General features: G+C 37.9%; 1 protein-coding gene and 1 long non-coding RNA gene across 3 annotated transcripts in view; one reads left to right on the top strand and one right to left on the bottom strand.

Moving 5' to 3' along the window:
* Nucleotides 1–25,766, top strand: part of Ipo9 (importin 9) — a 47,692-nt gene that overhangs the window by 18,214 nt on the left and 3,712 nt on the right. For both annotated transcript variants that reach the window (XM_047520408.1, XM_047520409.1), the window contains exons 5-19: nucleotides 2,038–2,126; nucleotides 2,980–3,066; nucleotides 4,100–4,219; nucleotides 4,317–4,417; nucleotides 4,601–4,659; nucleotides 5,272–5,423; nucleotides 6,145–6,243; nucleotides 7,096–7,202; nucleotides 7,610–7,749; nucleotides 10,795–10,954; nucleotides 20,301–20,527; nucleotides 22,576–22,724; nucleotides 23,317–23,445; nucleotides 24,684–24,959; nucleotides 25,245–25,411. In XM_047520408.1, the coding sequence (XP_047376364.1) occupies nucleotides 2,038–2,126; nucleotides 2,980–3,066; nucleotides 4,100–4,219; nucleotides 4,317–4,417; nucleotides 4,601–4,659; nucleotides 5,272–5,423; nucleotides 6,145–6,243; nucleotides 7,096–7,202; nucleotides 7,610–7,749; nucleotides 10,795–10,954; nucleotides 20,301–20,527; nucleotides 22,576–22,724; nucleotides 23,317–23,445; nucleotides 24,684–24,959; nucleotides 25,245–25,411 (2,062 nt within the window). The remainder of the gene's footprint in view (nucleotides 1–2,037; nucleotides 2,127–2,979; nucleotides 3,067–4,099; nucleotides 4,220–4,316; nucleotides 4,418–4,600; nucleotides 4,660–5,271; nucleotides 5,424–6,144; nucleotides 6,244–7,095; nucleotides 7,203–7,609; nucleotides 7,750–10,794; nucleotides 10,955–20,300; nucleotides 20,528–22,575; nucleotides 22,725–23,316; nucleotides 23,446–24,683; nucleotides 24,960–25,244; nucleotides 25,412–25,766) is intronic.
* Nucleotides 1,622–25,385, bottom strand: LOC124961602 (uncharacterized). Its single transcript, XR_007104300.1, has 3 exons — nucleotides 25,269–25,385; nucleotides 2,946–3,057; nucleotides 1,622–1,954 (listed from the first exon to the last, which is right to left on the bottom strand). It is a non-coding gene; the product is annotated as an uncharacterized LOC124961602 (long non-coding RNA).

Here is a 25,766-nt window from a genome sequence, read left to right as displayed (position 1 = left end):
CCAGGCAAACTCCTGGTCTCACACAGTCCTCCTGCCTTAGCCTTCCAGATGGGTGGAACTACAGACACCTGCCACTGTGCCCAGCTTCTTCAGGGATTTTTAAAGATAGTATATCTGACTCCCTTTAATGAGGCTTCTAACTTATTTATCCACTTATGAAAGAGAATATCAGGCTCGGTGGCACATGCTATAGTCTTAGCTACTCGGGAAGCCAAGTTAGGGGAATTTCAAGTTCTAACCCCCATCTATACAACTTAGTGAAAACTTGTCTCAAAACATAAAAGACTGGGGGGCTGGGGCTGTAGCTCAGTGGCAGAGCACTTGCCTAGCATGTGTGAGGCCCTAGGTTCAATCCTCAGCACCACATAAAAATAAATAAATAAAGGCATACTGTCCACCTGTAACTACAAAAAAATATATTTACATAAAGGACTGGGATGTATCTCAGTGGTACAAAACCTATGGGTTCAATCATACTACTACCAAAAAAAAAGGAGAGAACTAAGTCTCATGGTTTAAGGAAATGCTAACATACTAGCGAAGAATTGAAATATTTGATCAACAAGTTAAAGCTTTTTCTTTGGTCTCAAAGAAGTTTGGAAATGGAGGTGTTGTTGGTGTCCCAGACTTCTCCTGACTTGCTGAATGACCTCAGAAAAAATTATTTTGAACTTAAATCTGTAAAGGGTGAATAAATTGGGACTACTGGGAATGATTATAGGAGAGAAAAAATTGCATTAAGTCACTTTATTAGTAGGATTAAGTTATACTACATTTTTCATAAAGCTTGTTAGTGTGTGTGTATGTGTTGTACTAGGGGATTGAACCCAGGGATGTTCTACAACTGAGCTACATTCCTGGCCCTTTTTCTTTTTTTATTTTGAGGCAGGGTCTCACTAAATTACCCAAACTGGCCTTAAACTTGTTATCCTCCTGCCTCAGCTTCCCAAGTAGCAGGTCATTTTAGGAATGTGCCACTGTATCTGGCAACTTATTGTCATTAGTATGCTTTCCGTCATATTTGTTTGGACTGATATCCTTATCTAAATGAAATAGAATACTCAGTATTCAAAACTCAAAATTTATTCTTCAGGTGGAAACAACTAATAGAGAAGACCCAGCCTTGAGTATTTGATCTTTATTTGACTTGTGGGGATTAATATTGCCCAAAATTGTGGGGCACATTAACTTTGAAAATGCCAGCTTGCATTTTTAGCTATATTTCCCTCTCAAATTTTTTCAAACAATTAGCTTCATTTTTATAGTAATAATATGGAAAATCATCAGATAAAGTAAACATTTATTAGAACTTAAGGACTGTATTATATTCTTAGCACTTAGTAACATGAAATCCAGGATCCTTTATGCTGTCTTGGTGCTTTATGTATGTTATGTTTTTTTTTTTGTTTTTGTTTTTCAAAGTAAAGAAAAGGGGGCTGGGGAGATCAGTCGGTAGAGTGCTTGCCTTGCAAGCACAAGGCCCTGGGTTCTATCCCCAGCACCGCAAAAAAAAAAAAAAAGAAAAAAGAAAGAAAAGAAAAGGCCGACTCATTTCCCTCACCTTCTTCAAGTCTTCTTCTATATATAGGTTTAACAAAATGGAGTTGAGGCCTAGTAAATCTGTACATATTTTATTACATGCATCAAAATAAATTTCCAAGGGAGAAAACTAAAAACAGAAGCAGAGAGACCACAGAACACCCCTGACTGTTGACAGGTGGACACAAACTAGGACAGAATTTTCTCAGGTTAACCTCAAAAAGACTTTTATGCAGTTCTCTTTCAGATTTCCTTCCAATATTTGTATTAAGGTTTTCCTTCTTAATCACGTATTTTCCTTAAGGCCATATTGTTCTTCTTCTTCTAATAATCAGTAACTCTTGCTACTTTTTCTTCCCCAGTGTGAGGCCACCAGGCCAATGTCCTTATTTGTGTGCTGACTGGGAACTGCTACCTGAAAACAGTTTGGAAATTTCCACACTTAGTATCTTTATGAGCAGTTAATTTTTTTTTTTTACAGTACTTTTTTCTTTGTAGAGTTCACTCGAGAGGTGACAGATACACAAATGCCACTGGTTGCTCCTGTCATTCTTCCAGAGATGTATAAGATCTTCACCATGGCTGAGGTATGAAATCTCAGCTTCATGAGTTCAGCAAAAAGGGCTGTTCAGGCTCTGGTCAGCCTCTGCCTCTCAGGTGGGAGTTTATGGTATTTTTCACTGATATATCTCAAGACTGGAACTGACAAAAGATCTGGCTCAGAATCTGGATTAACCATAGATTTCATTCACAACTGCAAGGGCAGTCCTTTCATAAAACAGTGAAATCACTGAAATATATCTTCATATAGCTCATTTCTTCTGGCATTCTGTAATCCCTAAGTACTTAGTACCTTTATTGCTACCTCTAATCCCCTCAGCTGAGGACTTGGAAGTAGTCTTATCCCTTCACTACACAAAAAGGTCCTTAATATACTGCGCCCGTGTGTGTGTGTGAGTGTGTGTGTTTGATTAATGTGTTTATGAATGGTAACTCATTCACAGTAAGATATGAATGCCTACCGGCATAGGTTTTAACCCTCTTCTGCTCCCAACCAATAATTGTGCATTTTAAAAGAAATACATTGAGGACTGGGGATGTAGTTCAGTTGATAGAACATGTGCAAGGCCCTGAGTTCTATCCCCAGCACCGCCAAAAAAAAAACAAAGGAAAAAGAAATACATTGGCCATGTTGGGATTTTAAGCATTACACAGCCTGATATTTTTAACCAAAGCAGTCCACTGAGGCCTACATGAAAGGCTAATTCCAATAAGTTCTAACATTATAAAAGTCTTGTCTTTTAGATATGAATGAATCACATTTCCTATCTGTCCAGGAGATCCAATCTGATGTGAGAATTCATTAGTTTTACTTCTAGTCATAGGTTCATACCTACGGTACATACCACTCTCACGTCTGTGCCATCACTGTTTTCCCAGGTATATGGTATTCGAACCCGTTCCCGAGCTGTGGAGATTTTTACCACTTGTGCCCATATGATCTGTAACATGGAGGAGCTAGAAAAGGTAAGTGAACCTTTGGTAAATAACATACTTCATGCTTATGCTTAAGTTTTTATTAACCCATTATGTCCCATCATCCTAGATGTAAGACTCCTATAAAAACTTAAATTGAGCAGTGTCTCATTTCATACCAGTCCTAGAAAGCACACTAACCAGTGTACTAGATAGATTTAACATTTGACTTAAATTTTTTAATTTGTAGATTAGTTTCCTTTTGAGTCCTGTTTCTTCAAATACTATCTCTATATCCTTTTCATATCAGAGATATTCTAGAACTTTTCTACATTTTATGACCCTTTAATGAAACAAAGCTAGCTGAAAAGTACTAATAAAAAGAATTCAAGAAGCAATTATGTTCAAAATACATTTTATTGTCATGTATAACTGAAAAGAACAAATAAAAAAGTTTCTAAAAGAAAAAGCAGTTATGAAAATATGACTTTGGGGCTGGGGTTGTGGCTCAGTGGAAGCACACTCACTTAGTAAATATGAGGCTCTTGGTTCGATCCTCAGCACCATATAAAAACAAAATAAAGGTATTGTGTCTATCTACAACTAAAAATATTTATATATTAAAAGAAAAAGAAAATATGATCTTATAGAATAACTTTTAATAGGGGTGTATTAGGAACTACAAGTAGTAGTTAAGAAAACATGAAATCTTGGAAAACAATCTTCAATAACTTGATACCTATACCCTTCTAATTGGGACTTATGCCTGAAGAGAACTTTATTTATTTTATTTATTTAGTTAGTGGTACTGGGGATCAAATCCAGGGGTGCTCTACCATTGAACTACACACCCAGCCCTTGTTTATTTTTTATTTTGAGACAGGATCTCACTAAGTTGCCCAGTTTGACCTCAAACTTGCAATTCTCCTGCCTCAGCCTCCCAAGTTAACTGGGATTGTAGGAGTATTGTAGGAGTATGCCACCATGCCCAGCCTGAAGAGAGCTTTAGGTATCTCAAATCTCTGTGTTTGATGTGCTTATCATTAGAGGTTTGTCCAGCATTGATTTTGATTTCTGTTACCAGGGTGCAGCCAAAGTCCTGATCTTTCCTGTGGTACAGCAGTTCACAGAGGCCTTTGTTCAGGCCCTCCAGATACCAGATGGCCCCACATCAGATAGTGGGTTTAAGATGGAGGTCCTAAAGGTAAACATTTACTACTGTGAGATTTGGAGCTTGAGAAGATAGTCTAAAATCATTGATTTCTCCTATGTCACTCTTGGGTGTTTTCTCTTAACTTCAGGCAGTGACGGCCTTGGTGAAAAACTTCCCAAAACACATGGTGTCCTCCATGCAGCAGATTCTGCCTATTGTTTGGAACACCCTAACTGAGAGTGCAGCTTTATATCCTTTCCTGAAAGTTTAAGGAACCCACTGCCACCTATAGTTGGGAATCTAGTCTTGGGTCTCATATTCATGTGGTTCCACTTTTTAAGTGTCCACTCCTAGTGTTGGAATATACAGCATTCTCTTGTAGAATATCTGTAAAGCAGACTCCAAATTCTATTTCTTTACTCTTCATCATACTTATGTGAGGACTGAAGTGAATTACACAGAGGAAGTAGAAGATCCCGTGGATTCTGATGGTATGTAGTTTATTTGATCTTGACAAAAATATCAGTTATGGAGAAAAGGGATTTGGAAAAAGAAAAAGAAATCAGAGAAAGAAAAAAACAGTGGCAGAAAAAATCAGTAACTTAGAAACTTCACTCTTTTGAGTTTTCTAATTGAGTTTCCTTTCAGCATTTTAGATATGAAGAATTGAAAATTGACCATCTTTAATCTGTTCTTCATAGGCTTTTGCAAAAATCACATAAAGTCAATGAATTTGAGTTTGAAAGAGATACCTTAAAAGTCATTTAATCCAACTACTTCTGTTGTTTTGTCTGGTTTAATTTTGAAGTCCCAGATGCTGATATTTTCATTTGTTTTAATATTTGTAAGTATTTCAGATCAAAAATAGATATGCTAAAAATATATATATATATGGTGTTTCTGGTTATTTTACTTGAAAAATCAAAGGATATTTGATATCCTCAAAGTTCTTTGACTCTTCAACCACTTCTACCAATCCCTTGGGAATTAGCAACTGCTTTCAATATTTCTTAATTTACAAAGATAATGTTATTTATTTCCAGTATATATGCTTTCTTTTTGCCTTCTTATCACTAACTTCTTCTCTTGTGTATTTCCTATAGGTGAAGTCCTGGGCTTTGAAAATCTCGTCTTTAGCATTTTTGAATTTGTCCATGCCCTACTAGAAAATAGCAAATTCAAAAGCACTGTTAAGAAAGCTTTGCCTGAGTTGATTTACTATATTATTCTGTACATGCAAATCACTGAGGAACAGGTAAATAATACTTGGAAGAAAGTTACCAGCATTCATTTGGAAAGTGTGACTTGGTGAATGTGGGCCTTGGCCAAGGAAATACTTCATTTCTAAAGATAGACACAAAGAGAACAACTTCATCTGAAGTTCTGGGAAAGTTTTGACATCATTTTATTGCCAAATCCCTGGGTATTGGGGAGTTTTTATCAACTCCTATATTAGGTAATTGGACTTTCTGAACAATTTTTGCATTAGGAAAATCTCTGTAAAACCACTAAACCAAAGATTCTGGTATCTAGGAGAAACTATTCCTTTCCTATAATTAGTAAAAGATAGTGATCAGATTATTCGCCTATTGCTGGGTCTTTAAAACCGGGGGTGGGGGGAAGCATTGAAGAATAAGATAATGCCTCATACAAAACAGCACAAAAATTGATATAATTTTTATAGTCAGTATTCCATCAGATCTATTATATTCAGGAAAGCAACATATCAAAGAAAAACAGTTGATTGGCACTAACAGCAAGTAATCTCCCAAATTCTAAAATGAGATCTGCTAGAGAGCAATAGCCATTGCACAAACCTTGAATGTAAGAATTTGTTTCTCTTATTTAAAAAAAGACTTTTGAGGCTTATAGTTTTGTTAAATATAAAAGGCTAAAGTCTTCATATGTCAGTTGATGAAGGAACTTGAGAACCAGGTTGGTAGCCTAACAAAAACCTAACTTTGTCATTTTTTCAGATTAAAGTATGGACAGCCAACCCCCAGCAATTTGTAGAAGATGAAGATGATGATACTTTCTCTTATACTGTTAGAATTGCAGCTCAAGACCTATTGCTGGTAAGAGAGTCACCTTGATGCTTCAACCAAATAATCCTCCTCTGTCTCTTGAGGGTTTCTTCTTCTTCCTAGACATCTAACCCAAGATGAGCAGTACTATTGAGCAACTTCATCTCAGACATTTTTGTGAATATAAGATAACTTCTCACATGAAGCTTGATACATAAATTCCAAAAGTCGTTTCTACTAGTTCTGATTCACCAGTAGATATTAGATATAAGAATTGTGCAGAAGATTCTGGGCACAGTGACACATGCAAGTAATCCTAGCAACTTAGGAGGAGGCTGAAGCAGGAAGATGGCAAGTTCAAGGCCAACCTAGGCATCTAGCAAGACCCTGTCTCAAAATAATAAAAAGAACTAGGAATATATAACTCAGTGGTTAAAATGTTCCTGGGTTCAATCCCTAGTACCAAACAAATAAGTAAAAAAGAAATATAAGTATTCTTTTATTTTCATTAGAGACCCTTAACTAATGGAATGACTTTTTTTGGAGGGGAGGATTGAACTCAGAGGCACTTTACCACTGAGCTACACTATAGCCCCAACCCCAGCCCAGTTCATCCCCACTTTTCTTTTTTTTCTTTTTTTGAAACAGGGTCTCACTAAGTTGCCTAGGCTGGCCTCAAAGTTCTGAGCCTCCTGCTTCAGTCTTCCAAGTTGCTGAAATTATAGGCATGCACCACTGCACCAGCTTGCAGTCACATTTTTAATACATCAAATCTGAGTGTAGCATGTATATGAGAAAGAGTTTGAACCATTCATTTCTAACAGTTCTGACTAAAGCAGTTTGCAGTTAAAATGCCTTGACTGCACACACACAGATTTATTAGTCTTTCTCCTCTCTCCCTAGGCTGTGGCCACAGATTTCCAGAATGAGAGTGCAGCAGCTTTGGCTGCTGCAGCCACCAGGCATTTACAAGAAGCTGAGCAAACCAAAAACAGTGGCACTGAGCACTGGTAAAAGCAAGCAGCAGCAAATGCTTAATTTAAGAACCTGTTTGGGGCATCAGATCTGACGCAAACAAATCCTTGCTTTGAATCATCTATTCTAAAGTGGTTCTTCCCAACCTTAAAATAATTGGTTAAAATGTTTTTGTTTTTGTTTTTGTTTTTTTTTTAATCCCTTTGTAAATATCCTTGAAAGAAAGGGCTTTTATTTTGTTTCTAACGTGGAAAAATAAAATCTCTCATTAAATTTCACTCTCTTTTCAATGTAGTTTAAAACAGAATTTAGATTGAAAGAGCAGACAAATAGCCCTTTTGTGTTAGATTCTGCTGAAATGCCCTTTTTTGAATTTTCTTTCCTCAAATATTTAATGATTTTTAGCAGTTTGTTTTATCAGGTTGTGTTGTCCCTTTCACAGGTGGAAGATCCATGAGGCCTGCATGCTTGCCCTAGGCTCGGTGAAGTCCATTATCACAGATAGTGTGAAAAATGGCAGGATCCATTTTGACATGCATGGGTTCCTAACCAATGTCATCCTTGCTGACCTCAACCTCTCAGGTATGTTTCAGTCTGTGCTAGAATTCTGGAAGCTCTTTAGACCTGTCATCAATTCAGTTATATATTTTACTTAGACAGGTAAGTCTAAGTTGGCCTCAACGGTTTTTATGTCCTTTGGTGTGGGGGTTTCTGTCACGTCCTTCATGGATGAGAAAAAGGTTAACTGCCCAGGATGATGTTGGCTATAAATCAATCAATTACCCATAAATTTATCTAACCAATAAACACACAAGAGCCAATACTCTTTAAATGAGAGGGGGTGTGACAGGTCTGACCATACCAGTTCTGGGCCTCTAACAACATGGAGTAGTGCAACTCTTTTTTTTTTAGAATCACACACGTAAAGGGGTCTGGTTCGGGAGAGGCTGCTTCTGGGATGAACAGAATAGGATGGAGTTATGGGAGCCAGTTCACTCAGGGAAACTATTGTAGAACCAGACATGGAACCACTCCCACAGTGCCACATCCCCCCTGCCCCACCCCAGGCAATCTGGGACAGACCTCCATGTCTGACAGTTCTGAGAAGTCAGGCCTCTGCATCATAAGGTTCAGTCTAGTCTGATTCTACTAAATAAGGATGGCTTCCCACACTTTGGATGAAAATTCTTTGCACCATAAAGTTTGAACTAATCTGAACCCCTAAAATAAGCCAGAGACATTCAAGCTGCACCTACTAAGGGACTAATTACCATTTCTGTTTGTGTTTCCTCCCAAATTAGCTGCTTTTGGCATTTTGAATGGAATGCCTTAAGAACTTGGCTTGAGTTCTGAATGCCAAGACAGGCTTATTCTTCCTGTTTGTTTCCTGTCATTTTCTCAAACTATTTTCTTGGATTGTGTCTAGATAATTGGCCCAGCCATTTGCTCCTTTCTCAGTCCATCACTTGACTTTTTTCATAGGTTAGCCCTGGGAATAGCTTACATCATTTGAAAACATTACTCTCTGTTATGCTGCACTTGTCATATTCTACATTGTATTGTAGTTAAGGAGCACACTTTCTCCTACTAGAAAGTATGATGATTGATGTCTAATATATCATTGTATCCTAGAATGCCTTACCATATATAAGCATTTTTTAATTAAATTTAAATGAAAGTATCAGGAGTTTTCAAACACATCAGCATATTTCTTATAGAGTTTACCTAGCAAAGAATCTTCAAAAAATTTATTTGATAATTCTAAAGTCACAATTTGAAGAAGGCTCAATAGATATCATTTTGTGAATCCTGCTTATAGGTAAAAGATTTTCAGTACTAGACAAACTTTTGGGTCTCAGGACCCTTTATATGCTTAAAAATTATCAATCCCAAAGAGATTTTTATGTGGGTTTTATTGATCAACAAAAAAACCTAAAGTCAAATGTGTTCTCTGATAATGTGGAAGCTAAACCACAATAAAGTGGGGAAGGGTAAGAAGAGAAGAGAAGTTCAGTAGATTAGACAAAGGGGAACGAAAGGAAGGGAGGATGGATAGGAATAGGAAAGACAGTAGAATAAATCTAACATAATTTTCCTGTGTACACATATGAAAATACCTAAGTGAATCCTACCATGGTGCCTGCCCACAAGAATGGGGTCCTAATTAGAAGAAGATATATCCCATGCTTGTATAATTTTATCAAAATGGATTCTACTGTCATATAAACTAAGAAGAACCAGAATAAAATTTAAAAAATAAAAATAAAAAAATATATGTAAAGAAAAAGGAGACAGTTTTTGGAGAACAACCATCAGAAGTAAAAGGACAATAATGAGGAAAAATTGTTTTTAATTTTTTGTGGGGGTACCAGGAATTGAACTCAGGGGCATTTGACCAATGAGCCACATCCCCAGCTCTGTTTTCTTGTGTTTTATTTAGAGACAGGGTCTCACTGAGTTGCTAAGCACCTTGCTTTTGCTGAGGCTGACTTTTAAGTAATGATTCGCCTGCCTTAGCCTCCTGAGTTGCTGAGAAAAAAATTTTTGATATGCCAAAAATTAAAACTGGGAAGTTCTTTAACATACAAGAATTCTGCTTGTATGTATTTCATCAGTTGTCAGAGCTATGACCTCACATAATCTGTGGAAAACTCCACTGTACATTGTAAAAAAAATGAGAATTGAACAATGAAAAGGTAAGTTAATGTCTTAGTATTACTAAAAAAAAAAGTTTTAACTTTAGGGGTTCCCAGGAGCTCCTAGTCTGTATTTTCAGAATTGCTGGTTGATAGTAAATAAAATATATAATTATTTGACTAATTTGTTAGGATCTCTTCAATAGTTCCTATCAGTTATTTTTGTATGAGTAACTAAGTTAAGCCCAATAAGTTTAGTCTTTTCTAGCAGCATCTAGTGGACAGGAAGTCATAATTTTTGTACCAGTGACTGGGATAGCAAACAAAATACATTACATGTAAGAAAGCTAAAGACAATCACAGTGGCTCAGAGACAGGATCTCTGCAGCCCAAGAGAGAATACAAAGAGAAATATGCCAGCTTGAAATGTAAGTAAAGCAAAGAAGTGGCGAAGTCAGATGTGAGTTGCTGGGGAAGGATGTGTGCTTGAGTTTAGGAGACATAAAGAAAGATCATCAGGAGGCTTGATCTTATAGAACCTTGAATGCTATGCTAATTAAGGTGATCTTATTGGTGGACTGTGGAATTTTCTGGTGGGTTTTAAATTGAAAAGTGACATGATTAAAACTATATAATGATATAATGTCATAGGAAGAAAGTGGCAATGGAGAATGCATTTAGAAAATGAGTAGTGCAGGTAAGAAATAGGTTGAGATATGGGGTGGTAACTGGAATGGTTAAGTCTTTTTAAGTTTCAGAATAGTCAAGATCTACTTTGCCAATAGTGAAAAGTGAAATTGGGAAATTGATTCTGTACCATAGGTCACACATTTGCATTTACCTTATGAGATCATGCTTTTTCTTACAAAGAAGTTGTGTATATTATATAACATCCCATTACTTGTGCACATTCAAAGAGTGGAGGTGGGAGGGAGAAAGGGCATGTAACAGCAACTTTCATTGTCCAACCCATCACTGTTCTTTCTCCCAGTGTCTCCTTTCCTCTTGGGTCGGGCACTTTGGGCTGCCAGTCGCTTCACTGTTGCTATGTCTCCTGAACTGATCCAACAGTTTCTACAAGCAACAGTTAGTGGGCTTCATGAGTCACAACCCCCATCAGTTCGAATTTCTGCTGTGAGAGCCATCTGGGGGTAAGTGTACTACCCTAGGGTGATAAGAGTAACTTTTGTGCATTTTTTGGTTTGGTTTGGTTTTTAGTACTGGGAGTTTAACCCAGGAGCACTTTATCACTGAGCCCACATCCCCAGCTCTTTTTATATTTTATTTATTTTGAGACAAGGTCTCACTGAGTTCCTTAGGGCTGTGCTAAGTTGCTGAGGTTGCCCTTGAACTTACTATCCTCCTATCTTAGCCTCCCAGGTCACTAAGATTACAGATGTGCACCACCATGCCTGGCCTGATAAAGAGAAAATTACTCAGATACCCCAAGCCACTGTTATCCAGTGTATTTTGTTGCTTGGAAATTTCTGCTGTGGATCTCCTTGAAGATAAATGTGGGGTTGGGATTCTCAAGAGACAGAGGCAGGAGAATCAAGTATGTGATCTTCAGCGACTTAGTGAGACCGTGTCTCAAAAATAATAAATTAGGACTAGGGGATATAGCTCAGTGATAGAGCCCTTGCCTAGCACACACAAGGCTGTGTTGAATGCCCAGTACTGCAAAAAAATTAAAAGGACTGGGGACGTAGGTAAGTGATAGGAGTCCCTGGGTTCCAATGTTGGGTAGAAAGACTTTTATGAGTCCAGAAGATGTTCTGTTCCCTATTGTTCCTCATTCCCTTTAATAAATACACTATAACTCTGAAATAATCTAAGCTAACTCAACTTTCTTTCAAAAGTATAGAGGCTTTGAGAGATAAATAATTTGCGCAGGTTGCACAATTGAGGAATGACAAGCAGTATTAGAGTTCGTGTCATTTTGTTCATTAATTTTCTCTATATTAGAAACCAAATTTGGGAGAATGTGGCCTAGATACATGACTTATTTTTTCCAATTTTACCTGTCTCTTTCAGAGCTAATGGGCTAGAGTCTATATAATCTTTTATTTCTACCCAGACCAGTGGGAGCATTGTTGTTTTAAGAAATATTTCAAGGGCCAAACTTAAAAACTTTCTCAGTCAAATCATAAACACTACCAGCACAAAATTCATCTTTCACCTGCCTACCCTGTTTTTGTACCTTTTGAGGTAGAGATTGAGATGCCATGCATTGTTTTATATATATATTTAGAAAACATTGAGGACCTGCCTCTTCTGACTACCTTTGTTCATTAATTGCTTAACGTTATGACCATGAGCAGAGGAGGTCCATCTTTTTCTGTGCAATCTAGGGAAAGCAAAACTTTGACTCTAAAACAATTTAAAATGCCATCAATTAAGAGACAAACTAGAGCTTTTCAGAAAGCTCTGAGGCCACTTAAAAATCTGAGAAGAGAAAGTCCTAACTTGGTCAAGGCATGAATGTTGAGGGTTATTTCTGGATTATAGACCAGTGGTCATTGCCTGGGTTGCTTCTTACCTTTGTGAAACTTGATTTCATTTATGTGCATTCATTATTTTTGTGGTATTAAAAAAATGTCACTTTGTGACAAGTGTCAGTATAAGATTGAATTAAATAAGAACAAAACCATTAAAACCTATGTATATCTTACTTGAAACTGCATGTTAATGGGCCAGGAGTAGAAATGGTAGTAAATTTAAAAGCAGATTGAGTGGGTAATAGAGATGTATCTACTTTGTGTTGTGATTTTGTGGAAATATTCAAAGTTGGAAGCTGAGAGTAGTTTGGTGTGAATGTGAAGACACTTTTTAGGGTAAAATAAGCCTGTTACTTTTCGTGGGTATATTAGATGAACACCTATCAGGCATAACCTCTTTACATTGGTTCTCTTTGGGGGGATTAGAATAGAAAGAATTTTCAGTCCTTGTTATGTATTTAAAATATTTACTTGTTCATAATAAGTTTATATTACTTTTATAATTAGAAAACGTGCATGAAGAAAACATTTTTATATTTTAATGATTAGTATATATCTCTCATCATCTACATGGGTAGCGATTTAGTGATTTCCTGAAAAGTGCAACATGTCTGTGAAAAGTGACAAAAGCATATGCATGCCAGAGAGTGGACACTCAGACATGTTTATAAAATTTTACATACAGTGTCAGACACTGGATCCCCTTAAGCCTATCTCTGAATTCCAGGTTAAGAACTGTGCTATGGTCAGGTGTGATGGCATACAACTAGAATTCTAGCAACTTGGAAGGCAAGAAGATCAAAAGTTTGAGGCCTGCCTTAGCAACTTAGCTAGGCCCTAAGCAACTTAGTAAAACCCTGTCTTAAAAAAATAAAAAGAACTGGGGGTGTGTCTCATAGGCAAAGTACCCCTGTATTCAGTCCCTAGTACCAAAAAAAAAAAACTGTCCTGATAGATGTTTTCTTCACAGCCAAGATTCTCCATTTGTTCATTTCTTATTTAGTTTTCTAAGCCAGTTACCACCTGCCTTGACGTCTTTATCACATTACTGAAACTTCTTTCTAGTGTTAGCAACCCTTTTTTTTAAAAGTTGTATAGGTACTGAGGCTGTCATTTAACTTTTCCATCTTCCCAAGCCCCTGGGATTATAGGCTCATACTACCCTTGCTTTTCTTTTTTCTTTTGCTCCAGCTTTAACTTACTTCTCCATGTCATAGTTTATGTATCATTGCAAACTGCCTGAAATAATTTCTGACACAAGGTATTTATTGAAAAATAAATTTATACTTGTGTCACATTTCTCAAATTATATTTATACCAGACTTTCTTCTGGGATCCAAGTTAATATATTCACTGCTACTGTCCATATCAGCACTATGGATTACTTTAAGTACCTGAAAACACATTGACTGCTGTGCTTGCTGTTTACCATCTGCAAGCCTGCCCTACTCATATTCTTTGCTTTAGTAAAGGTAGAAATTTTGTATACTTACATCTTGAACTTAAAGATAAATATCTTGTATTTCCTGTTTCATAAAGGTAAAGATCCCAATTCTTTACCTTTTATATCTTGGTTCCTTTTCCTCTCATCTTTTTCTCCCCCTCTTCCTCTACTACTACACTGGATTGTGTTCTTGGGTTCACTTTCCTGAATTATTGGAGCAACTTCCTAATTGAGCTCTCTACCTCCTACCTTACCCTACTGAAACTCATATTATTTGAGCTGTCAAGCTGATATATCTAAAATAGAAAACTGATATTGTTGTTCTTGTAATTAAAGCCCTTCATAGCTCCCCGTTGTTCTGTTCAAGCTGAGGTGTAGGCATTTCAGTATTATGCCAGGTGTCCATAAAGTTATAAGATAAATATATAGCATCTTACTGGGGTGTCAGTCTTCCTTGAAAACTCTGGGGTTGGATAAGGAACAATTGAGGCATTAAGAGTAATTTAAAAAAAAAAAAAAAAAAGATGTTTGAGAAATACTTATTTCCAAAATAACATCCAAACTCTTAATATGGCATACAAGAGCCAATGTGATATGACCAGATGATGCATTTTCTGTGATCTAGCAAACTATACAGGTTCAAATTGGTTACAGGGGCAAGTAAGGCATAGCTGAGTACTGGTAGAGGGATCCAAAACCAAGTCTAAGGAATTGAGAGCTGACCATAGCTGGATGACACATTAGTCTTCAGGGGAAGTTAGGTCTGAGCAAGGTAGTATTGAAAATCAAGGTATTATGTACCAGCTGTCAAAAATGTCTGGCCAGGGACTGGGGAGATAGCTCAGTCAGTAGAGTGCTTACCTTGTAAGCACAAGGCTCTGGGTTCGATCCCCAGCACCCAAAAAAAAAAATGTCTGGCCAAATCTAAAGTCAAAACCCATGGTTTCACCAGTCATTGTGGAGCTTTGCCAGCTACACAAATAATATCACTCCAAAACACTAAAAAGAAAAAAAAAGAAAAACTTAACCATTTATTGGGAGTGGGGTTTCAAGATGGTGGAATGGAGAAGGTCACTTTCCTAACTGCTCTGTGGTGTGAAACCAAGAAAGCAGATAGGCAGCTTCTCAACAAGTGGGTGAAAAAAGGGGGAGGGGTCTTCCTAGGCTCTAATACTGAACATTCAAGACATTCAAAGCAGACTGGAGACTTAGGAGATTAGATATAATAAAATAAGGAAGAAATCCACAGTGCCACTGAGGCACCAGCCAGAGCAGTTCCTCCTCAAGCAAAGTGGAGGGATAAGGAAATTAAAGGATCCCACATTTTTAGGAGGCCTGAGGAGTATCTGCGTACTGAGAGTTTAGAGATCAAAGATACTGCCCGACCAATCTGAAAGGCATTCTGCACAATATCCTTGTACGGGAAAGAAGCCACATCTCTCCCAGCTGCATGCAGAGGACAGAAGAAGGAACCATTTTGTAGCCATGTGCTGGCAGCTGGGGGAGACAATTCCTGGCAAATCCTAGTTTGGCCCGAAATCCAGGTCTGACAAACCCACACTGCACAACATAGTGTGCCTAAGTGACCAGGAGAAAATCAAATGTGGAGAGGGGTTTACACAGGGGAGTACTGGTCATGGAAACCCACCCAACTCTCTGCCTACCTCTCTAATCCAGCTGCTTACAGGACCAGCTGGGAGAGGCACACCTGGCTGGGAATTCAAAAGGGCGGGGCAGGAAAGAAGGGGTTTGGATAATGAACATAAGACCAGGAATCATGGGGTCCACAGGTGATGGATGGAGTTGACTTAAGAATTGGCTTCTCCACTGCATGAGTGGAACCCAGAGGAGATCTCTGAGGTGCAGTCTTCTGACGTGGACCAGCAATTGCTGGACCCTGGAGATGCCCTGATCTGAAATCTCCAGATCACTTGGCATTCATCAAAGAAACTGGAGCCTACTTAAGCCTAAACCCCACCTCCAGGAGTTCCCCTACAGGATTCTCTCTCTCACTCCAACAATCCACCCTGAGGGCAGAGCAAGCACTGTACTCCAGGCTACCCCACTTAACAGTGCTGGGAAGGGAAGCTGAGAGTTTTTGAACTCCAGTGGAAACAATTCTTTTAACTTGTCATCAAGAACTATTTTTTCCTCTCTCTCTTTGCTGTTTAATTATGACCTTAATGGTTTCTGGACATTTACACATAGTCATACTTATTTTTTCTCTCCTTTCTAGATTTTTGAAGCTAGTTATTTTTAAGTATTTTGAGAACTAAGATGCTTAATTAGTATATTTCAGTTCTGTTGTTTTATTTTTACTTATTTTTAAAATTTTTACTTTATATATATTTTTTTCTCTCACATGTTTCCCTTGATTCTCTCTTTTTATCTGCTAACAGCCAACCTCTATTAGTCCTCTTTCACTCTTCCTCTAATTTTTTTCTTCTATCTTCTCTCTTCCTCCCTCATAATCTTTACATCCTACACATCACTTCAGTTCTCTCCCTGTCCACCATTTGAAATTGTAAACACTTTGCAAACTTACTGTTTTCACTATAGGCAATAACCAATCATCATTTCTGTTTTTTATGACAGTTAACATTATAGATGTCATAGCAGGAACAATTTGGTTTAATGCTATATATTGTTGACATTGGTTGTTATTATTTGTCTCCCCCTAAACAGTGAGGTACTGGAAACCTCCAGGGATACTATAAGTCCACAGGGTAGAAATGCTACTGCCTCAGATCCATACTGTTCGATGGGTTGACACACAAACAACATGAAAAAGCAAGGGAACAAATCGCCCCAACAAACTAAGATCCTTCAGTAACAGAATCCATCAACACCAGAATGGAAGAAATGTCAGAGCATGAGTTCTACCAGACCTTCGAAGAACTAATGCCAAACCTCCTCAAACTATTCTATGAAAAAGAGAAGGAGGGAACCCTTCCAAACTCATTCTACGAAGCCAGTATCACCCTGATAGCAAAACCAGACAAAGACACATCAAGGAAAGAAAACTTCAGACCAACGTCCCTGATGAATATACGTGCAAATTCTTAATAAAATCCTGGCACATCACATGCAAAAACATGTTAAAAAGATAGTGCACCGTGATCAAATGCAGTTCATCCCAGGGATGCACAGTTGGTTTAACATACTGAAATCAATAAACATAATTCATCACAGCAACAGACTTAAAGACAAGAATCACATGATTATTTCAATAGATGCAGAAAAACATGACAAAATACAGCCTCCATTCATGTTCAAAACACTAGAAAAACTAGGGATAGTACATCAACATTGTAAAAAACTCTATGTTAAACCCAAGACCAGCATCATTCTAAATGGAGAAGAATTTAAAGCATTCCTCTAAAAACTGGAACAAGACAAGGATGCCCTCTTTCACCACTTCTATTCAACATAGTCCTTGAAACTCTAGCCAGAGCAATGAAGCAAAAGAAAGAAATTAAAGGGATACGAATAAGAAAAGAAGAGCTCAAACTCTCCCTATTTGCTGATGACATAATTCTATATTTAGAAGACCCAAAAAACTCCATCAGAAAACTTCTGTAACTCATAAATGAACTCAGCAAATTAACAGGATATAAAATAAACACCCATAAATCAATTGCATTCCTATATATCAGTGATGAATTAACTGAAAGAGAAATTAGAAAAACTATCCCATTCACAATAGCCTCGGAAAATACATTTGGGACTCAATCTAGCAAAAGAGGTGAAAGACCTCTACAATGAAAACTATAGAACACTAAAGAAATTGAAGAAGACCTTAGAAAATAGAAAGATCTCCCATGTTCTTGAATAGACAGAATTAATATTGTCAAAATGGCTATACCACCAAAAGCACTATACAGATTTAATACAATTCCTGTTAAAATTCCAATGACATTCTTTATAGAAATAGAAAAATCTGTTGTGAAATTCATTTGGAAAAATAAGGCCCAGAATAGCCAAAGCAATTCTTAGTAAACAAAAGTAAAATCCAAGGCATCACAATAACAGACCTTAAATTATACTTTAGAGCTATCGTAACAAAAATGGCATGGTATTGGCACCAAAACAGACATGAAGACCAGTGGTACAAAATGGAAGACACAGAGACCCACATAAACACAGTTATACTAGACAAAGGTGCCATAAACATACACTGGAGAAAAGATAGCCTCTTCAACTAATGGTGCTAGGAAAACTGGAAATCCATGTGTAGTAAAATGAAATTGATTCCCTATCTCTCACCCTGCACAAAACTCAATTCAAAGTGGTTCTAGGACCTAGGCATTAAACTGGACACCCTGCTGCACCTACTAGAAGAAAATGTAGGCCCAGCTCTCCATCATGTCAGCTTAGGAACCAACAAGCCTCCTTAAGCTCCAAGAACTAAAATCAAGAATCAATAAATGGGGGCTGGGGATATAACTCAGTTGGTAGAGTGCTTGCCTTGCGAGCACAAGGCCCTGGGTTCAATCCCCAGCACCGCAAAAAAAAAAAAAAAAAAAAAGAATCAATAAATGGGATGGTGTTAAACTAAAAAGCTTCTTCACAGCAAAGAAAATAATCAAGGATATGAAGAGAGAGCCTATAGAATGGGAGAAAATCTTTGCCACTTCAGATAGATCATTAATCTCTAGGATATACAAAGAACCCAAAAAACTTAACATCAAAAAACCAGTAACCCAATCAATAAATGGGCAAAGGAACTCAAAAGGTACTTCACAGAAGAAATACAGATGGTTGAATAATATATGAAAAAATGTTCAACATCTCTAGCAATTTAAGAAATGCTGAGATTTCCTCTCACTCCAGTTAGAATGGAAATTATCAAGAATATAAGTACAATAAATGTTGGCAAAGTAGTGGGGGAAAAGGTACATTCATACATTGCTTGTGGGACTGCAAATTGGCACAACTCTGGAAAGCAGTATGGAAATTCCTCAGAACACTTGAAATGGAATACCATTTGACCTAGTTATCCCACCCAAAGGACTTAAAATCAACCTACTGTAGTGATGCAGACACATCAATGTTTATAGCAGCTCAGTTCACAATAACTAAGCTATGGAACCAACCTAGGTGCTGTTCAACAGATGAATGGATAAAGAAAATGTGTTATATAGAGACAATGGAATATTACTCAGCCATAAATAAGAATGAAATTATGGCATTTGCCAGAAAATTAATGGAACTATCATGCTAAGTTAAATAAGCCAATCCCAAAAAAACGAAAGGTCAGATGTTCTCTCTGATAGGCAGATGCTAACATGCAGTAAGGGAGGAGGGATGGGAATAGTAAAGACAGTAGAATGGATCAGACATAAGTTTCCTATGTTCATATATGAATACACAACCTGTGTAACTCCACATCATGTACAACCACAAGAATGAGGAGTTATACTCCAAGTATATATAATATGTCAAAATATATTCTGTCATGTATATCTAAAAACAATTTTTTTTAAAGTATTAAATACCTGCTGAGAGTGTTGTTTCTGTTAGGGTCTTTTAACATTTAGAAATAATGTTTTTATTGCTTTTGAACTTATTACCATTCTAAAGATAAACAAAAATAAAGAATTAGTGTATTTGTAAGTTGTACCCCCCCATTGAACCTGGTAAGCAGAACTCAATAATTATTTGTTGATTAAGAGGTGAATACAATACAATTATTTATAGAGAACTTTAAATCCTATGGATAGAAAACTAATTTGCATAACATCTTTATATAAAATAATCTCATTCTCAGATGCAAAAAACCTGAAGAAAAAAATTTTATAATATAAAAGTGGAAGTAGTCTTATGTTAAATAACAGTTGTGTTCAAGGGCCAAGGATGTGACTCAATGTAAAGTGCTTTCCTTGCATTTGTGAAGACCTGGGTTCAATCCCCAGCATTGCAAAAAAAAAAAAAAGACAGTTGTGTTAAAAAGGACATTAAGAAACACTATTTGGAAAATAATGGGGGTGTATATTCAGATCTTAGGGATATGATTAAAGTAGTAATCTAAGGAATCATAAAGCATTTAACTTAATATCTTAACAATTTGGATATAATGATTGGCTGGATTTACTTCAAACAGAAGGGAAGAGGCTGAGGCAGGAGGATCACAGGTTCAAGACCACCCTGAGAATTTTAGTGAGAACCCAACTCAAAACATAAAATAGGCTGGGGATGTGGCTCAGTAGTAGTCTATCCCTAGGTTCAATTTTTATTACCATTAAAAAAAAGTAAATAGCAAAGATGGAAGCAGAAATAAATTTGCAGCTGGGGGTATAGCTCAGTGACAGAGCATATACTTAGCATGTGGGATGACCTGAATTCAGTCCCCATCACCAAAAGAAAAAAAAATTGTCAAGGACCATGGAAATGATGGTGCTGATATTTATGTAACAAGCAGAGAGATGTAAAAGCATGCCTAACTCTATGAGTAGCCTTACAAAGTTATATATATAAATGCCAAAACATGCAAGATTGGGAAAACCAGTAATTGGGGGATTTGCTTGTAATTCTTGCTTATCTATCTCTCTCTAGTTATTGTGACCAACTGAAAGTCTCAGAGAGTACCCACGTGCTTCAGCCCTTCCTCCCCAGCATCCTTGATGGCTTAATTCACCTAGCAGCCCAGTTCAGCTCAGAGGTCCTCAACCTGGTGATGGAGACTCTATGCATCGTTTGTACTGTAGACCCAGAATTCACAGCAAGCATGGAAAGCAAAATCTGCCCCTTCACTATCGCCATTTTCTTAAAGTACAGTAATGGTATGCAATAGGGAGGATGGGTTGTTGAGAGGCACTAAAAAAAAAAGTGGTGTCTGGTAAATCTAGGTAAAGTTTCCCTAGGGTCTGATGGTCTTAAGAATCATAAGCAAAGAATATGGTTTTCAGTTAGCAAAGAATTGAATTATGCTATAGATAGAGAATACCTCCCCAGTGGTCCAGGAGGCTGAGGCAGGAGGATCGCAAGTTCAAAGCCAGCCTCAGCAACTTAGAGAGGCCTTAAGAAACTTAGGAAGACCCTATCTCTAAATGAAAAATAAAAAGGGCTGGGATGTGGCTCGGTGATTAAGTATCCCTAGGTTCAGTCCCTGCCCCTCACCTCCCCATGAAAAAAAAGACAACCTACTCCTATAATGCTTACTGTCCTCTAATAAGAACTGGGGGAACAAAGATAGTGAATAAAAGGCTCAAATGCAGGAGGCATAATTCAGAACTTTGATAATAGAGTAGGAAATTGAACAAATAAATAAAAGTTTCCTATCAAGAATCCCGAACCATAATTTAGAAAAGGAGCTGCTGAAAAAAAAAAAAACATGTAAAAGTTTTTGAACAAAGTTGTTCACCAGATGTTTTTTATCCTAGTCAAATTCTGGAAATAACAGAAGATTAATTATATCCCTAAAATGAAATACTATATAACCATTAAAATCAAGCTTCATGAGAAAGTATTTACCTTATGATAAGTGAAAAGAAAGTCTTCCCAAAAAGATAAAATATGACCCCAAATCTCAGGATGTATATATAGATATGTATGTAGAAAAAATGCCAGAAGAAAATGTATCAAAATGTTAATGGTGATTAGATGATAGGAGTACAGGTTTTTCTTTCCTTTAATACTTTTCTTCATTTAAGCTTTTTGTAGTGGATATATATATTAATATATATATTATTTGAAAAATATTAAAGATACTTGGTTTTGAAAAATATTAAAGATACTTGGTTTTAAAGAGGAAGCTCCTGATGGATGAAGTGGCATACACCTATAGTCCCGGTGACTCAGGATGGGCTGAGTCAGGACTATCCCAAGTGTGAGGTCAACCTCAACAACATAGCCAGGCCCCATCTCACAAGATTAAAAAAATAACAAAAAGAACTAGGGATGTAGTTCAGTGATAAAGCGCCCCTGAATTCAATTCCTAGTGCCACTATAAATATAGAGAGAGCTCTAATATTGATGCTCAGAAAGATACATAGAAATAAGAATTACTTATATCATAATAATCATGTTATTTGGTTTGCTTTTCCACTTAAAACTATGTCCCAAAGAGCTTTCCATGTTGCATGCTCCGATATATCTCATTCTTTTCAGTCATCACATAGAATTTCATAAAATGGCTATATGATAATTTTTTCACCCAGTCTGTTAATGGACAGTAGATTATTCCCATTTCTTTTCTATTACAAATAATGCTACAGTTGATTTTTAACATACACCTTAGGGTGCACCACATATATTTTTGCATGCTAGATAGAGGGAAATATTTTATTATATAGGTAAAGTAGGTTGAACTACTAAAGTTCCATTTCTTCAAAAGGCTCTGTTTTTTGCTCCAGGAATGACTTTGACAGTTCTTCCTATTTGTCATGGCCATCCTGTAAGAGATATGCATGATTTCTCCTCAGTATATGAGAACCTAGGGGAAAGACACTGAGCTGTTTGTAAAATTTTCCTGTCTTCTTAACTATCACTGGGACTTTTTTTTAGCATTTGGTTTCACAGTCAGTCCAGGTTTCACAAGAACAAAAAACCCTAAAAGATTTGCCCCAGAAAAAAAGCCAAATTTTGTTTTAGTAGTAGCTATTAATGACTAGTCCTTGTCTTAATGAAAACATACATACCCTGCCTCTTGGAGATTTAGCATCTCTCCTATTCTTTGAGATTACTCATATGTCCCCATTAGGTCCCAGGTATGTGATATATCATCATTGCAGAAGTTAATATAGATTAGGGCAAAACATAGGTATCATTAAGCCAGAAGCAGATGCAGACCATCAGGCAGGGGACTTCCATTTTGCCTTATCCACTTTAGATCCTGTCGTCGCCTCGCTGGCTCAGGACATCTTCAAGGAACTGTCTCAGATTGAAGCCTGTCAGGGCCCAATGCAGATGAGGCTAATTCCCACTCTGGTCAGCATAATGCAGGCCCCAGCAGACAAGATCCCCGCAGGTCTCTGTGCGGTAAGTGATTACAAGGCTGGTGTATTTGGGAAAGAGAAGAAGAGAGATCTGCAAGTGCCCCTCATAGATCCCACCTAGTTAACAGGAAACGAGCCATAGCATTGGAGATTCATGGGGTAATTTTACTGGGCTGTTCTGCCCCTAAGGACAGTGGGTGATTATCTGAGTCTTTAAGAAAATGACTCTTATTGCAGAGGTACTCTCAGTGAATTGATTGGAGTGCCACCATTACATAACACTATTAAGTATGTAACCTGGCAGTCCAATTCACTGCTGCTCCCCCTCCTGTGGCTAATAAAGTAATGAGCCATCATAAGGAGGCTGAGTACTGTGTACTGATGTTTCTTTTCTTTTGGAAACTTGGTTTCATTAATGAGTTTTCTCAGGCTGGGGAGATAGCTCAGTTGGTAGAGTGCTTGCCTCCCAAGCACAAGGCCCTGAGTTCGATCCCCAGCACCTCAAAAAAAAAAAAAAAAAAAAAATTAATGAGTTTTCTCTGGATTGCTCTGATGGGTCCACCCAGTAAGCAGTTGATTGTTGGGCACCTCCCACCCTTGAGGCAATTCTCACTCTCCTCTCTTCTCCCCTTCAGACAGCCATTGATATCCTGACAACAGTAGTACGGAATACAAAGCCTCCACTTTCCCAGCTTCTCATCTGCCAAGCTTTCCCTGCTGTGGCACAGTGTACCCTGCACACAGATGATAATGCCACCATGCAGGTATCTGAGACATGGAGATTAGAAGAATGATATCTTCCTTCCATGGGCTTATAGTAAACTGAGAAATCTGACATGCTTTCATGCTTTTAAAATACAAGTTTGTCAACTTCATATTTACCCAGAAGATCCAGAAAGGGTTCAACCTACAAGGTTTGTTATAACCTTAGAGTCTACACACCAGTCATCCTGGCCATCTGCATCTGGGCATTGCTGCTATAGAAGAGGTTACAGACATCTAAATCTGGGGCCATTAAGAAAGTCTTTCTGAGGCTGGATATGGTGGTGCACACCTGTAATCCCAGAGACCTAAGAGACTAAAGCAGGAGAATTATAAGTTTGAAGTTATCCTCAGCAATTTAGCAAAACCCTGTTTCAGAATACAAAATAAAAAGGTCTGGGGATGTGCTCAGTGGGAGGGCCCCTAGATTCAATCCCCAGTACCACCAAAAAGGAAAAAAAAAGTCTTTTATTGATGAAGTCAGCAAAGTGGTAGGTCTCTAGAGAGGTAAGGGATGCCTGAATATTCTTCTCTGATTTTCTTAGATTAGTTGGTTACTTTTTCAGGTCTTTACTACGGCAGTTTGATTATAAAGATTATAGGAACTTATCAGTGGATATACATCAGCTTGGAGATTTCCTAGCAGTGGTTTATGTAAGGTCTGTCTGTATTCCTATAAAGACCTATACGACCCCTAATTATTGCTATATCTTAGAAATGACTTTTTTTCAGTACCAGAGGTAGATCTTAATGGTTAAAACTCAGTTTGCTTGGCCATTGTCCCTTGTGGTCAAAAATATGCATTTTTAAGTCTGGGTATAGTAGTGTTGCACACCTACAATCCCAGCTGCTCTGGAGGCTGAGGCAGGAGGATCACAAACTTGAGGCCAACCTTAGCAACTTAGCCAAGACCCTGACTCAAAATGAAAAACGAAAAGGTCTAGGGATGTAGCTCTGTGGGAGAACATCCCTGGGTACAATCCCCAGTACCTCAGGAAAAAAAGGAAAAGAAAAATTCATTTTTAGATACCTGACTGGGTAAAGGAAAAAAATTATATAATGCGTGTGTCTTTATAACAGTAAATTTTTGACCATAGTGGAATGAGCCCACCATAGACCCTATAGTGTCACAACTGTTATAAGGCACAGACCTCAGAGTGACACTTGCTCCTATAGGCTAATGGCCTCCTGGCCTTTGTCCCCTAGTTGCTAATCTTACTTGCCACCTCTGTCTCCCCAGAACGGTGGAGAGTGCTTGCGGGCCTATGTGTCAGTGACGCTGGAGCAGGTAGCCCAGTGGCACGATGAACAAGGCCACAATGGACTGTGGTACGTGATGCAAGTGGTGAGCCAGCTCCTAGACCCCCGCACTTCAGAGTTCACTGCAGCCTTTGTGGGCCGCCTTGTCTCCACCCTCATTTCCAAGGCAGGGCGGGAGCTTGGGGAAAATCTGGACCAGATTCTTCGTGCCATCCTCAGTAAGATGCAGCAGGCAGAGACACTCAGTGTCATGCAGGTAAGGACAGTGGGGAGCTGGGCTTTCCCATCCTCTGGGTATTAGAGATACAAATTATTTTGTGGGCCCTAAGTTGTTTTACCTTCTTGTTATCCTTGTAGAACAAGAAAGAAGTAAAATTAGGTCTCTTATAGCCCAAGAAATATGAAAAAAAAACTTCATGTTCTCTTGCCTTTTGGGTGGTTCCTACAGTGAGTGCATAGATATTTCTTGATGGGCCATTCCATCTCCTGTCTCTGTGAAATCAGTTTCCCTGAAGCAGATGTCCTTCTCGTTATATCCTAGTCTCTGATCATGGTATTCGCTCACCTGGTACACACCCAGCTGGAACCTCTCTTGGAGTTCCTCTGTAGTCTCCCAGGACCTACTGGAAAACCTGCCCTCGAGTTTGTGATGGCTGAGTGGACGAGCCGACAGCATCTGTTCTATGGACAATATGAAGGCAAAGTCAGGTAGGCCCTCATCTTCTCTGAGTATTCTGCCCCTACTCATATTTCTTCCTTCCCTGACTTGCACCATTGATTTTTGTTTGACATACCCGATTACCCCTTGTTTTCCATTTTCTCTTTCTTGCTAACCTGTATGTTTGAATGACTGCCATCTCGAAATCCCCAAAATACAGTCAACACAGGTAGACAATATTTTTCTGAAATCTGCCGGCACTTCAGCCAGCTAAGAAGTGCTAGTAGCTTATTCTCCTTTATAAACCCAATCCTTCCAGCCCTGGCTTTCTGACTTTCTTGCCTGGATTTTTATCACCCTGTTGACTGTACAGTGTGGTTAGTGATTGTGATGCTTGCCCACCTG

Source organism: Sciurus carolinensis, chromosome 12 (assembly GCF_902686445.1).
Source record: "Sciurus carolinensis chromosome 12, mSciCar1.2, whole genome shotgun sequence".
Taxonomy (NCBI): Eukaryota; Metazoa; Chordata; class Mammalia; order Rodentia; family Sciuridae; genus Sciurus; species Sciurus carolinensis.
This window is presented reverse-complemented; position numbering and strand designations above follow the sequence as displayed.